At 32.4% G+C, this 13648-nt stretch overlaps 1 protein-coding gene across 3 annotated transcripts in view; it reads left to right on the top strand.

Moving 5' to 3' along the window:
* The window catches only part of SLC36A4 (solute carrier family 36 member 4), a 50637-nt gene extending 37281 nt beyond the window's left edge, over positions 1-13356 (top strand). For all 3 annotated transcript variants that reach the window (XM_079102800.1, XM_079102799.1, XM_079102801.1), the window contains 2 exons: positions 5052-5221; positions 8904-13356. In XM_079102800.1, the coding sequence (XP_078958926.1) occupies positions 5052-5221; positions 8904-9211 (478 nt within the window). In that variant the 3' untranslated portion in view covers positions 9212-13356. The remainder of the gene's footprint in view (positions 1-5051; positions 5222-8903) is intronic.
* Positions 13357-13648: the final 292 nt, after the last annotated feature.

Below are 13648 nucleotides of genomic sequence, written 5' to 3'. Positions count from 1 at the left end.
TTATTCAGGTTAGCAGCTGAGGTGTTAATAATTGTCTTTTGAGTGTGCTTGGGAGTGAATGCCACATAATTTAAAAATCTTCTAGATGGTTGTATTTAAATTTCATCTCTCTCCAACTCCTCCAATAATAATTTATGGAAATTAGAAGAGAAGATGGAGATTTTGGGCTTGTGTCTTTATTGTAAAGGAGAATTGAAGGTGCAGGGGCCTTAAGGTAATCACTGAGTGCCAATGATGATTTAACGAGATCTTGAGAGGAAATTGCAAATAGTAATATTTGTGTTCTCTTACCAAGTGTCCTCCAGTGATGGTATATATCTCATAAGAACAAAGATCTCTCTTTTTGTTGTTAGTTTCATTTGTTTACTTTCCTGGCTGTTTTTCTTATGAGTCAAAAGCACAAGCTCTGTTCCCTTCCGTTTTTCCCCATCACAGTAATTATGGCTGCTTGCTTCATTTCAGTCAGTGACTTTTAACTTTTTGAACTGCAGTCTATAGTAAGAAAGGGAAATGTTTTATAGAAAACCCAAATATGTGTATGTATGTGTATGTAAGTTTTTGTGTGTACACATAAAATTAATTGAAATATTATTTTCATAAAATAATTGAAATAATGGAAGATTAAATAAAACCATTCTGACGTTTTATCTCAGTCTGTATAATTAGAAAAAAAAAACTACTCACAACCCACAAATTGATATCATAACCCTCTAATTGGTCTTGATCTAGAATTTGAAAAATACTTGCCTAAAATACATTCACATGCTAATTTTTAAATCAATATATATAACACTTATAGGAAATATGAAAGGTATTGAGTTTTCATTCTGATAATGAGAAGCAGTAAGATGACTTCTTTGCCTCACTTGTGACTTTCTTTGTAAAGTTCGTATTGAGTAGGAAAAATAAACTAAAAAATAAGAAAAGAGAAGGGATGAGGTAGAATATTTTATAATTTATTAAGATAATTGTACTGGAATTCATTTTTAAACCCCTGAACAGGATAAAACTCAGATGTGAGCCTATATTTGTATTCTACAGCAATAAGGAGCAAGGAGCCTAAATATTCTGGGACATAAAGCAGATAAGTAGCAACAGGTAATCAAGCTGTATTGGTTGATCTTACTGGTAGTCAAGGGACTGAACTCTAGGAGGTAACTACCTAAAGTGTAAGTATTTAGCCAAAAGTGGATTCACCAAGAGGCATGAGAATGAATAAATGAATGAATGTAAGGAAACTGAAAAAAAAAATTCATGTATCCCTCACAATTTCTTAGTAATTGTCTAATATTAAAGTTGCCTGTCTGGGGATCTTTTCTAAACTCCCTCTGCCTTTCCTCATCAGAATGATTGCTATTAATTAAATTTGAAATGAAGGACATCTTCCAAAGTCTAATTAATCCAACAGATATTTATTGTGTGCCTTCCCAGATACCTACTGTTTCATGCTATAGACTACAGAGGGAACATATAAAAATTTCATGATGCTTGTATCCTAATGACCATACTGTGAAAGTTCACTGCTTCAAGGCTTTGGGTCTAGTGCTGAATGCTAGATAAACGTGGTTGCCTTATTTATTTATTTTTTTAAGCTTAGAATGAGATGAGGCTGTTGTAAGGATTGTAGCTAATCATCAATTAACATGACTTCTTTTTTTTTTTATTGTAAACAAATGGGATACATGTTGTTTCTCTGTTTGTACATGACTTCTTGATAGAGCTAAGCTGTCGAGATTCTCAGCCTGGTATCATAAAGGGTCCAAGAGGGAAAGTGAGTTATCAGAGTATTTTCAAGGGTAACTTCTGTATACAACCTCAAGATAAAGAGAATCAGCCAACTACTTATTTCCCATATCAACTTTTTAAAAAATTTTAAGATATCCATATCTGAAAATTCAGGCATTTAACTTATTAGTCAATGAGGGGAAAAAATTAAAGCATTGTAAATTTTGAAATCTTGCATCTTCAAAACTAATTTTTTTTCATTGAAAAATTATTCTTCCCATAAACTGATTCCATCTATTGACTGCAAAATAAATTATTAAAAATATATTTCTACACTTTACTGAGATGTTAAATTTTGTTTCAAGCACACTAGATTTTGTTTTAAAGTACAAATAATTCTGTTCTTTAACGTATTGTTAATATTCTTCATATTGAATGAATGTAGTTTCTGATAATTCTTTCTCATTCCCATATAATCATTAATATTAGTTTAAGTAGCATTTAATAAGTATAAATTACCGAGTGCATTGTAGGGGTATACAGAGAATAATAAAACACAGTCTGTAGTTTTCAGAAGCTTTGGCAGTGAGAAGTTTCAAAGCACTATGTCCTCTGCACTAAATGGTGTCTAAAAGTCTTTTTATGTTCTTATGTATCCTCAGATAAATTCCTGTTACTTTAAGAATATTTTTTATTCTTTAGAGAGTGAAGGAGGGAGGGAGGGATTGGAAGAGATAGGTAGGTAGATAGGTAGATTGTTTCCCGGGTATGTTTTTCCTTTCAACTCTCTTTATTTCTAAGACTTAGTACATAAAAGGACCCTTACCACAGATACTTGCTTGAAACTGAAATGAGAACAGAGGTCGATAACATCTATAGAAAAGTTAGGTAGAGAAAAAGAATTTAGTGTGTTGTAGATGACAAACAAGTGGTTTCTTAAACAGAAAAGAGGTAAAAGTGAAATGGTTAGTTTTAAACTGCAGCAGTTTTTTAGGTACTCTCATTTCTATATTACTCTCCTGTTGAAGAGTCATAGGTATACTGACTTCAAAAGATCTAAATCATTTTCTCATTTTTACTCTGCATAACACCCATACGGTGACTGCATTTAGTTAATATTTTTGAATAGTATTAATATCAGATTCTTAGCCTATATAACTTCAGTTTTTTGTCAGTAATAAAGTAATTATGCATAGATGCAAAATGTGTATTTTTAAGTTTATTATGAACCATATTTTCAAATCATGAAAATGAAAATATTCGAAAAAAGGAACATTCTTTTTTAAAGCTAATAATAAACTAATGAGACTATTCATTTAATTTTATATAATTGCATAGCAGAGTATATGAAGCAGCTGTCTTGGTTATTTTGCATATTTTCAATAACTTGACGATTTGTATTTAAGCCTTAAGCTGAGAAATACTTCCTTAGCTAATTTTTAAATTAAGGTTTATTATTGCTGGCCCTAAGGACTTTCATCTTTCCTAACTGTGCAACTTGTAGTATTTTCAAATCTAGTTCTACTCAGCCTTATTTCCTCTTACTTCTGTGGTGAATATGTTATAGCAGAATATTTAATGAATTCCTTCTTGTTTGGCCACAGTTTAGAGAACTGTTTGTAATCCTTACTACTTAAATCTTAAGACATCAGAAATAAACTTAAAGCCTAATTAAACATGTTACCAAAAGTAGAATATGCTATATCCTTTTAAAATGATTTGTTCCTGAGAAAGAAAATACTCTTCCCTGTGCTTAGAACTCTTAGGAGGGAAAGTAGAACCCTTAAGTGAAAAGACTATGTTTATAGATCATGTTGCTGCTAAAAGAGAATGTGCTTGTTAATCACTGCCCCTAACACCACAGCACATTCAGTCCCCCACCTCCTTCCTAGTTAGTTTTTTTAAAAACAAGAGTAGTTGGGTGTTTCTTTTGACTGTGGGGGAAATACTGGTATATTAAAAATAGAACACATTAATTTTATTTTCTATAGCCTAAGGGAGTATGTTCCGTAATGTTCTTCTGAGACCTGTGATTGTACATTTTTCTGTTCATTGTCAATTTTAATATTCAAAAAAATCTTCATTGGGCACCATGGTGCACATCTGTACACCCAGCGGCTCAGGAGACTGAGACAGGAGTTCAAAAGCAAGTTCAAAAACAACTTAGAGACACCCTATCTCAAAATAAAATACAGAAGGGGCCAGGATGTAGCTCCGTGATTGAGCATCTCTAGGTTCAATCCCTGGTACCAAATAAATAAATAAAATCTTTTGCCAGACAAAGAAAATTTACTAAAATTTTTTTATCAATCTGTGCATGCTGAGTTTGATAGGAGGTTATCTGCAACGTAGAGATCACACATTTTATATATGTATTGAAATATCATACTACAGTGGTTTACCTTATAAATATGTACAATTATTATGTATCTATTTAAAAATAATTTAGAAAAGAAGCCTAAGAATATTTATGAATTGTAAAATTTCTATACTATTTTGAAATACTGAGTTTCAAAGAGATAAATTTACTTAGACAAAACAATATCCTGACAACTCTGTTTCCCTTATTACCATCATTTTAACACAGGTCATGTGTATAACTAGAAAACTTTGGAAGTTGAAACTATTTAGACACTTCATTTTAGACTTCTGTTATTTCTGCAATAAATAACACCATAGCAAGATTTTTAAGCAACAACTATTATAGAGTTCACTATGAAGTTTTCTTCTAAATATAGATTGCTTAGTTATGATTCAAGATTTTAGGCACACAAAAGTATTCTTAACTTTTAAAAAGAAAGTTGAAAAACATCAAGTTATTTTTTTAGGGGGTCCTGGGGATTGATCTCAGGGGCATTCGACCACTGAGTTACATCCCCAGCCCTATTTTGTATTTTATTTAGAGACAGGGTCTCACGAAGTTGCTTAGTGCCTCACTTTTTGCTGAGGCTGGCTCTTGATCATCCTGCCTCAGCCTCCTGAGCCACTGGGATTACAGGCATTTGCTACCACACTCAGCAACCAGCTCTTGATGGGACTGACTGTAACCTGAGAACTTTGGTGTAGCCCACAATGCAGTCTTCTGAACAATGTCGCCAACCTTTTGCATGCCACGTCCAGACCTTCCAGGATTGTTAAAGTGAATATTTCAAATATCATTTAGAAATCTAGTTAGTGGAGATCGGTTAGCTTTTTCACAATGTTTTTAGTTTGTGGATTCTAGTCCAAGTTTTTTTTTCTGAATTTCGTGTTTATCTTATCAAAATAAAAAGGAGGTAAGCGAGATTCATATTAAGAAAGACTAAATTTTCAATTTTTCCCAACAGGTTATATCAGTCAGTGAAAATTCTGTATTCCTTTGGCATCTTTGTGACATATTCAATTCAGTTCTATGTTCCAGCAGAAATCATTATCCCTGGAGTCACATCCAAATTTCCTGCTAAATGGAAGCAAATTTGTGAATTTGGGATAAGATCCTTCTTGGTTAGTATTACTTGTAAGTATCACTACATATTTATATTTAAATTTTTTTATTGTTGATGTTTCTTAAAATTATATTATCACAAATAAATTATTATAACAATAAGCATAAGGATGACTGCAACACTGAATAAGCCTGGGATTATAAAATGGTAGCAGGGGTCATACTACTGATAGTCCAGGGAACAAATTCTGGGAGTTCTATGTGGGTTGTTAATAACCATTTTGTCCCATTTAGAGTTAGAGAATGTAGACCTAGAACTTCTGGTAAACTCCATAAATCACATTGAGCAGTGTGGGATGGAGCTTGTGCCTAAAGTTAAAGAATTGGTTGTATTATATTTTGTTTGAAAAGAGAAAAATAAAACTGGAAAGAATACATAAAACTTAATTTTTAAAGTAATGATTAAAATGAATTATATCAATTTATAAGGGAAATCATATTGACAAATTTGATAAGCCCATACTCTGGTGGCTCATGAAACATCCAGTAGGAAAATTTTATTTTAAAATATTAAATGTAGTTTTATACATTTTTTATTGACATTTTGATAACTGGTCTGAATAAAAAGAAAAATTCATAATTTCAGTAAAATCCCTTTTGTCAATAGATATAACATAGTTCTCCTATCCCCTTTTAAAATCAGTCCTGAAAATCAATTAGAGGAGCTTCAGTGCCATATTAATAGGGGCCAGAAGTTTTAATATCTTTATCCATTTCTGTACATGAGCAGAATACATTTATTTAGAGCTTAATAGATCTATTCATGATAGCTGTCTCTAGATGACACAGGTCAGTGTATTTATAATAATCCCATAGTGAATATTTGTAATGACTACACTCTCCATATCTTAAACATTCCATAGATTTATTGTTTTTGCCCATTTGAGTTTTTGCATTTTAGATTTGTCTAAAGGATATATATACTACTTTGTCTACTAATAACATTACCAAATAACATTATTTCAAGCCATTTTCAGTAGCAAATATATATTGGTTCTGTAAGATTTTAAATACGGTTTTAACTCATTGAAATTATACTACTACTTGATTTTAAAGTGTTTGGTAAAAATTTAGTTTATAAATCCTAACATTATATATTTTTCCACATGGTTTCTAACAGCAGTATTTTACTTGAACCATATGTAAGATAAAGATATATCAAAGGAAGTTTAATAAAGACAAAGAAGCTAGAAACAAGAAAAGCAAAAGGAAATGAACTTAGAAATAGATAACAAAGAATTAAAAAATGATGGCTATTAGAAGACAAGTAAAGGAGAGTCAACACTGGCATAATTGGAGTCCCCAAAGAAAGAACCGTGGTGATATGATTGTTACTGGTGACAGTGATACCACTAGTTATCGGTGTTGAGTTCTGCTTCCTCAAAGTTGAAGTTTGAACATTAGAGAAGTACACTGAGGCAAGAATATAAATTAGGTTTTATTTAGAGGTAGTTACACAGACTTCTCCCAGGAGGGAGAAGGGGGTCATGGCTGGTATTCTGGTATTCCAAGAAGTGATAGTGCCCTGCCCCTTTTATAGACTAAAGTTTCCTTTGTTCTCCTGCATTCTTCTCCCTTATCCTGTTCATTTCCCCCCATCTTGCATAGTGACTGGAAGATGTCGGTGGAATGGCCCCTTGGTGAGCAGGTGGGCTAGAAGGGCCAAGGAGGAGTGCTTGGCAGGAAGGGAGCAGCAGCCCAGTGGGCATTGATCAGTAGCTCTGTGCTCAAAAGTTGCTTCATTAACAACCTTTTTGGGAGAGTATCAAAGGGCTCTGGAGACAGAATATTTCAATTTCCCAGGGGCAGTTTCCAACTTCTTGGGCTCAAATTGGCCTCCATTTTCTCGATCCGACAAGATCACCTATGCTACACTAACTGCCTGTCTTTAATTCTGGCTTCAGAAGTGGTGGTGGTGTTGCCATAGCATGCATGGAGCAAATTCAACTATTATTTCTGTTAGGAAGTCCAAACTCTCACTCAACAAATCACAATTTAAATACAATCTGAAGAAGGACTATGACTTTTGATGTCTATAAATCTTTCTGTTGACACCTTTTGATAAGATCAAGAAAGCACCAGGCTACAAATTGAAAACTTGTATATGGCTTGGAAGAAGAAAATTCTTCTTACAATAGTGAGCATACAATTGGGAGAAATAAGTTCTGCTGTTTTACAGTACAGTAGGGTGACTAATTTGCAACAACCTCATATATTTTATGAAAGAAAAAAACTGAAACGCTGTCTACTCAAAGATATGATTAGAAGATGGAAAAGCTAATTATTCTGAATTTTTTTCTTTTTTGCAATACTGGGGATTGAACCCAGGGGTGCTTTTCCACAAAGTCACATCCCTAGCCTTTTCTTAGTTTTTGATTTTGAGATAGGGTCTTGCTAAATTGCCCACGTTGACCTCAAACTTTTAATTTTCCAGCCTCAGCCTCCCAAGTTACTGTAATTATAGGCTTATGCTATCCTGCCTAGCTAAATTATCCTGATTTGATCATTATGCATTGTGTACATGTATTGAATTACCATACTATACCCTATAAATATATACAATTAAAAACTGAGCCAGACTCAGTTTATTTAAAAAGTCATTTTAGTTTGAAGTAACAGAAAAGTTTTTAAAGAAGGTAGAATTCCTATAAATCCTTTACTTAGCTTCCTCTCATGGATCGTGGCTTATGTAGCCACAATACAATTATTAAAATCCAGGAAATTAACATGGTACAATGCTACTAACTAATCTATAGATTTTATTCTAGTTTTCCCATTAATATCCTCTTTTGGTCCAGGAATCAATCCAAAGTCCAACTTTAATTTAGTTATTATATTTATTAATCTCTTCTGATAGTTTGTGTCTTTGTCTTTCTATTTTTGATTTTGTCTCTTTGTCTTTGACCTTAACATTTCTGAAGTGCCAGTAATTTTGTAGCATTTCCTCCAGTTTAGATTTTCCTAATGCTTGCTTATGTTTAAAGCTAAGCATTTTAAACAAGAAATTCCACAGGAGTGATGCTCACCCTTCTCAGTACATCACATCATGGTTTCAGTATGTCTTACTGGTGATGTCAACTTTGTTCACTTAGCTAACGTGGTCTCTGACCTATTTCTCCATTGCAAAGACACTATTTTTCCTTTTATATTTAGTATCTTGTAGAAAGATATTGTCAGACTCTGTAAATATTCTGGTCTTCAGTTCTAACATCTTTCAGTGATTCTTCCTGTTCAGTGATTACAGAGGTATTTGATTAAAATGATTTTCTACTTCCATCATTCCTTCCATTTTGATTAATTGGAATTCTACTGTAAGGACTAGGTGTCTCTTCTCTCCCATTTATTTATTTCATACCACTCCCTGTTTTGTGCATTGTAGAATGATCTGTATGACAGGTAGAATAATTCAAATGCTTTGGAAACAAACTGTCCAGACTTCTTCAGAGCAAAAAATTAAATGTTGTTTATATACAAAACTGTTGACAAGTCAAAGTCCAGTCAGTATTACTCACTGGTTTGACTTCTTTTCTCTTTTTTTTCCTGCTTAGAACAAACTATGACATATTTTTCCAAAGCAATAGTTCTGTAGTCTGACTTTCATTAGTTACTTTTACTGTATTGAAAAGGTCTACATTTAGTATTCATGTAAGTACTAGACGTTTAAACTAGATCAATATGTCTTTTTATTTTCCAGGTGCTGGAGCAATTCTTATTCCTCGTTTAGACATCGTAATTTCCTTTGTTGGAGCCGTGAGCAGCAGTACATTGGCCCTGATTCTCCCACCTTTGGTTGAAATTCTTACATTTTCTAAGGAACATTACAATATATGGATGATCCTGAAAAATATTTCTATAGCATTCACTGGAGTTGTTGGCTTCTTATTAGGTACATATGTAACTGTTGAAGAAATTATTTATCCTACTCCCAGTGTTGTAGCTGGTACACCACAAAGTCCCTCTCTGAATTTGAATTCAACATGCTTAGCATCTGGTTTGAAATAGTAGAAAAAGAGTTATGAGTCTTCTACTTTTGTCTCAGTTTTGAAAGTAATTAAAATAAAAAAGTAAAATACACGTTACCATATACTTAAAAATAGCCCAATACCCCCCATTTTTGGCACAGTGTTAATATTTTGGCAGAAAACTATAATACTTTACAGTAGTGGTGAACTATGACATGTTTTAAATAATATTAATAATGTTTAAAATACTTTGGAAAATTGGAAAAATTAAAATATAAAAAAATAAAAATATTTCTATCATTTGTCATTTCAGTAAGAAACATTTTAATAAAGATCTCTGTCTCTTACCCCATGCTACCTTTTTAGCCACCAAGTTGAGGAGATATAGGACTTCAAGAGTTTGAGAATTAAATCAGGACATACATAACAAACGTCCTCTCCATACCATCCCAGTGAATGTCAGAGTAAGGCTTTATGTATAATGTAAGAAAATCTGGGTTGTCTTATTAGGTGTTTAGCCAGTACTTATAATCAGCCCTCCAGTGGAAAACTCACACTTAATATAAGCATCAGATATAAGCATCAGAAAGTCCCCCAAACAGAATTATTTTTAACACCATACTGTGTGGCAAGTGATTTTCATACCAGTTAGGAGGCACTTAGCAAGATTCTGATTTAGTGTTTCAGTCAAGTTTGGAAGGGACTTTAAAGGTTATCCAGTACAGTTCCTTTATTTTTCATCATAGTAAATGAAGTCCCAGAAAGGTTAAGCAACTTGGTCAAGGCCACTCAGGCTTGAGAACAAGAGAACCTGATCTCTTGACTACCAGACCAGGGTTTTTGTTTTTCATGTCACATCCAAGAAGAATAAATTATGTTCAGCTTAATTTTATTGTTGAGTCTATTTAATTATATTTTCATACTTTGAAAGTGGGTGTATAATCTTTGAATAGTATAGGTCACCTGAGCAGAAAACCGGAAACTAAGAACCTTGCACTGTGGCTTCATCCACCTCAGCAAGGGTAAGAAGCAGTTTTTTTTATACAGAATTGAGACCATTGCTCCTATGATGTGGTGGGCTAGAATGTGCCATACTGCAATTTTTGTGGCTTGAACTCTCCTTATCTTCCTTCTCTTCCTGCAGTTTCATTGGCACCATCTTCCTTAATGGCAGAAATAGATATTTGACAGAATATAGGACTTGTGAACTCTTTCAGCCCGTGACTTTCCTTCTTACAGTCTTTAATCTGAGTGGGCAGAATAAAAAACAAAAAAAAATACAATGCATGCATAGGAAAAATTCAAACAATAGCTGAATATTGAGATACTCCAGGTATCTTCCAGAGGAATACCTTCTATCCTTCCATATTCTTCAAGCACACTTAATAACCAAAATAAAGAATCTCATTTGATAGGGAAGATGAAAATTATTAAGTTTAAAACATAAGGAAAATAATTTCTTCTGACTTAAAAAAATTCAAACTTTAAAACATGAACATTTTAATTGGCCTGGTGGTAGTCTAATGGGTAATGCTGCAAGATGCCATTAAACTCACTGTAGAAACTATATTCTCTATTTTTGTATGTAAATGTTTACTTAGGTATTTTTTGCTTATATCATTCACATCATCAAATATGATCCTAAAGATATATCCGAAGCTTTATTTTGCTACAGATTCATAAGAATCAAAACTTTTAAGAAACATTGCCAATAATAGTTTTTATAATACTTTTATATTAAATGTTACATTGAGTCTTTATTCATGCTAAGAGAATATGGAAGAAGCTATAGCAAAAGTAACCGTCATTGAAACTAATGTTATATAATCATGAATCTAAGAATAAATTAGATGTTTAAAAACTTTATAAGTTGGTGTAAAATGATTCAAAAACCATTATTTAATGGAAAGTAGCATTAGTTTTTTGTCACTTGTCTTCATGTAATATTTCTAGTCTGCAGTTTTATTTTTATACTTTTACCTACTTATTTCCTTGTGGAATTAATCAAAAGTAATGAAATTTTTAACAGTTTATAATAAAAATAACTTTTACATTTAGCATTAACACATCTTGAGCATATTATCAACCAGGCTTTCACATGCAGTGATAGTGCTGACTCAACATCTAGTTTGAAAGTCACTAAATTATCAGCACGCTACAAGAAAAAGTTGAAATTCAGAAAGGAAGAAGGGCTAAAAAGGGAGAGAGTAGTTTTAATTCTTAACAAGATATATTATTTACATGCAATGTTTCAGTGCATTGTTATTTAAGGATATTTGATAATATACCATGTACTATCCCATAATCATTACAGATTTTTTTTAAAAAGTGGGGTACAACCATGATGTGAAGTTTTTTTAAAAAAAGTATTGTGCTGGTATTACTTAAAAGTCATTTATTACTAAGCTGTCTTTAGTGGAAGATCAGGATGGATAGAATGCTCATGAATATGCATTAATGCAGTGGCAGTGATTCTGCAGTGAAATGTGCATTTATCATTGGTAATATTTTCTCTGAAATTTAATTTAAATAAGTCATAACATTTTCTAAAGATTTTTGGAGAATATATTTTGATTGTATCAACTGTTGTTTTTACTTTGGGAGCCTGGAGAAATGAGAGTGATTGTACCTGTTGAATTTTGTGTCTGCTGTTTTTTGGTCCTTCACAATATGGCAGACACGACAGCATCTGTCTACTACACAGAAAACTTTTCTCTGAAAGTTTTAGTTGACGGAGTCTCATCTCTATTGCATGGGTGGGGGAGGGGAGAAAAGCTTTATTTACCTCTGTTGAGTTCTGATCTTACCCAGTTATCTCTGCTCCCTTACACCCAGAGTTTCATCAAGATCGGAGTCAATTGTTAAAACACTGCTTCCCAGACATTTTGTTTTAAATCGGGACCTTTTTCCCTCATGGCCAGATTTTTTCACAATTAAATACGAGTTGTTGGGTAAAGATTAGTTTAGATGGTGTTACCAAATGAAATAAGTACTGTATTAGCAAATGCCACATTACGTTTTAATTCTGTCCTCAGTTCTTCCTTTATTAAAATGATCTCTGTCTCTTGCTTAGACAGTGCACTTAAAGTTTTACAAGAAGATTAGACACTGCATATGTTACAAATTTTCTAACAGGATTTGATTTTCCTCAATATTTGCTTCACATTTACATAGAAACTCTTTAACTTCAAAGTACTGTAAAATATTAACTTTCTATATTAGTGTCATCTCTAGTGGTGGAAAAACACAAATCTTGCTATAGCTTACTTGTCATATCTTTGACCACAGATGTCAGTGCAGCAGCTGAATAATGCATTTGGCTGATAGTATGTATCCAAATTCCATTTCTTTATCTTTCATTTTTCATTTAAAAGGGAGGAGATACAGAATAGAGCTAATGTAAATAGTAAATTAAATTATTTAAATAATACTAGTATTTCAGTGAATATTTTATCTGTTGAGGAATAAAATAATTTGCTAAAAATATACACTGATAATATAAAATGATGTTTTTTTAAAAATGGGTTTATTTTGTTCTTTTTGGCTCCCCCTTTATATTATAATTTGAGAAAGTGATCTAAAAGATATAAGATACTTCTAACATTAAATGACAGACTTAGTTAATGCTTTATAGAATTATGGTTAGTCAAATATAAACCACTAGCACTTACTAGGTCACATATCCTTCTGAAACTAGTTGATTTTGACCTAGGAGATGAGAAGATAGGCTTAAGAAAGGACTAGACATGGTATTTGTTGTCCCTCAAAAGTGACTGATGACTGATGGCTCTGATTCTTCAAATTTATGTTAAAATAGGCTAATTATTCCTGCTGGCATGTGTGTAACCACATGTATATACTCACACAACAGTAGTTCATGTGAACTAGATACAAATATAATTTACCATTTAAATTGGATCCAGAAAGATGATGTATTGGAAGGATCACTCTAAAAAAATACTGCATTTGAATTTTCTAGATAACAAATAGGAAAATATGTGCTTTTGACTTAAACAAATCAAGCTGTGGATTTTTATTGTTTTCAAAAGGATTTTGTTAGTTTGAGAACTAAATGTTGTGCTCGAGTCAATTGTTTTATTTTTCTTTGTAAAATAATATGAGAAAGTCTGTCTTAGTACTGTAATGCTTCTGAATTTTCAATAAAACATAATTATTTTGCTTGCAGTTGCCATTTTAAATAAATTAGTCCTTTATAAGTTTAAATGACATTGACAGATGTCATTAGCTGAAAATGGTATTAGTATAATATTCTCATAATAACACAAAATCAGTCTTTATGGTTAGTTCTTTGTTATGTTGGAAGTTGATACTAAAAACCTCTAAGATTAAAGAGCAGAAGTTGATTAAAAATGAAAGGACACACTCAAAACCATGGCTTGAACTTCCTGCAGAGTGAATGTAGGATTATCCTTCTGCAGGTGCTACTTTCATGATTTATCACCTAATCTCAAAAAAA

The sequence above is a fragment of the Sciurus vulgaris genome (assembly GCF_902686455.1).
Source record: "Sciurus vulgaris genome assembly, chromosome: 11".
NCBI lineage: Eukaryota > Metazoa > Chordata > Mammalia > Rodentia > Sciuridae > Sciurus > Sciurus vulgaris.
This window is presented reverse-complemented; position numbering and strand designations above follow the sequence as displayed.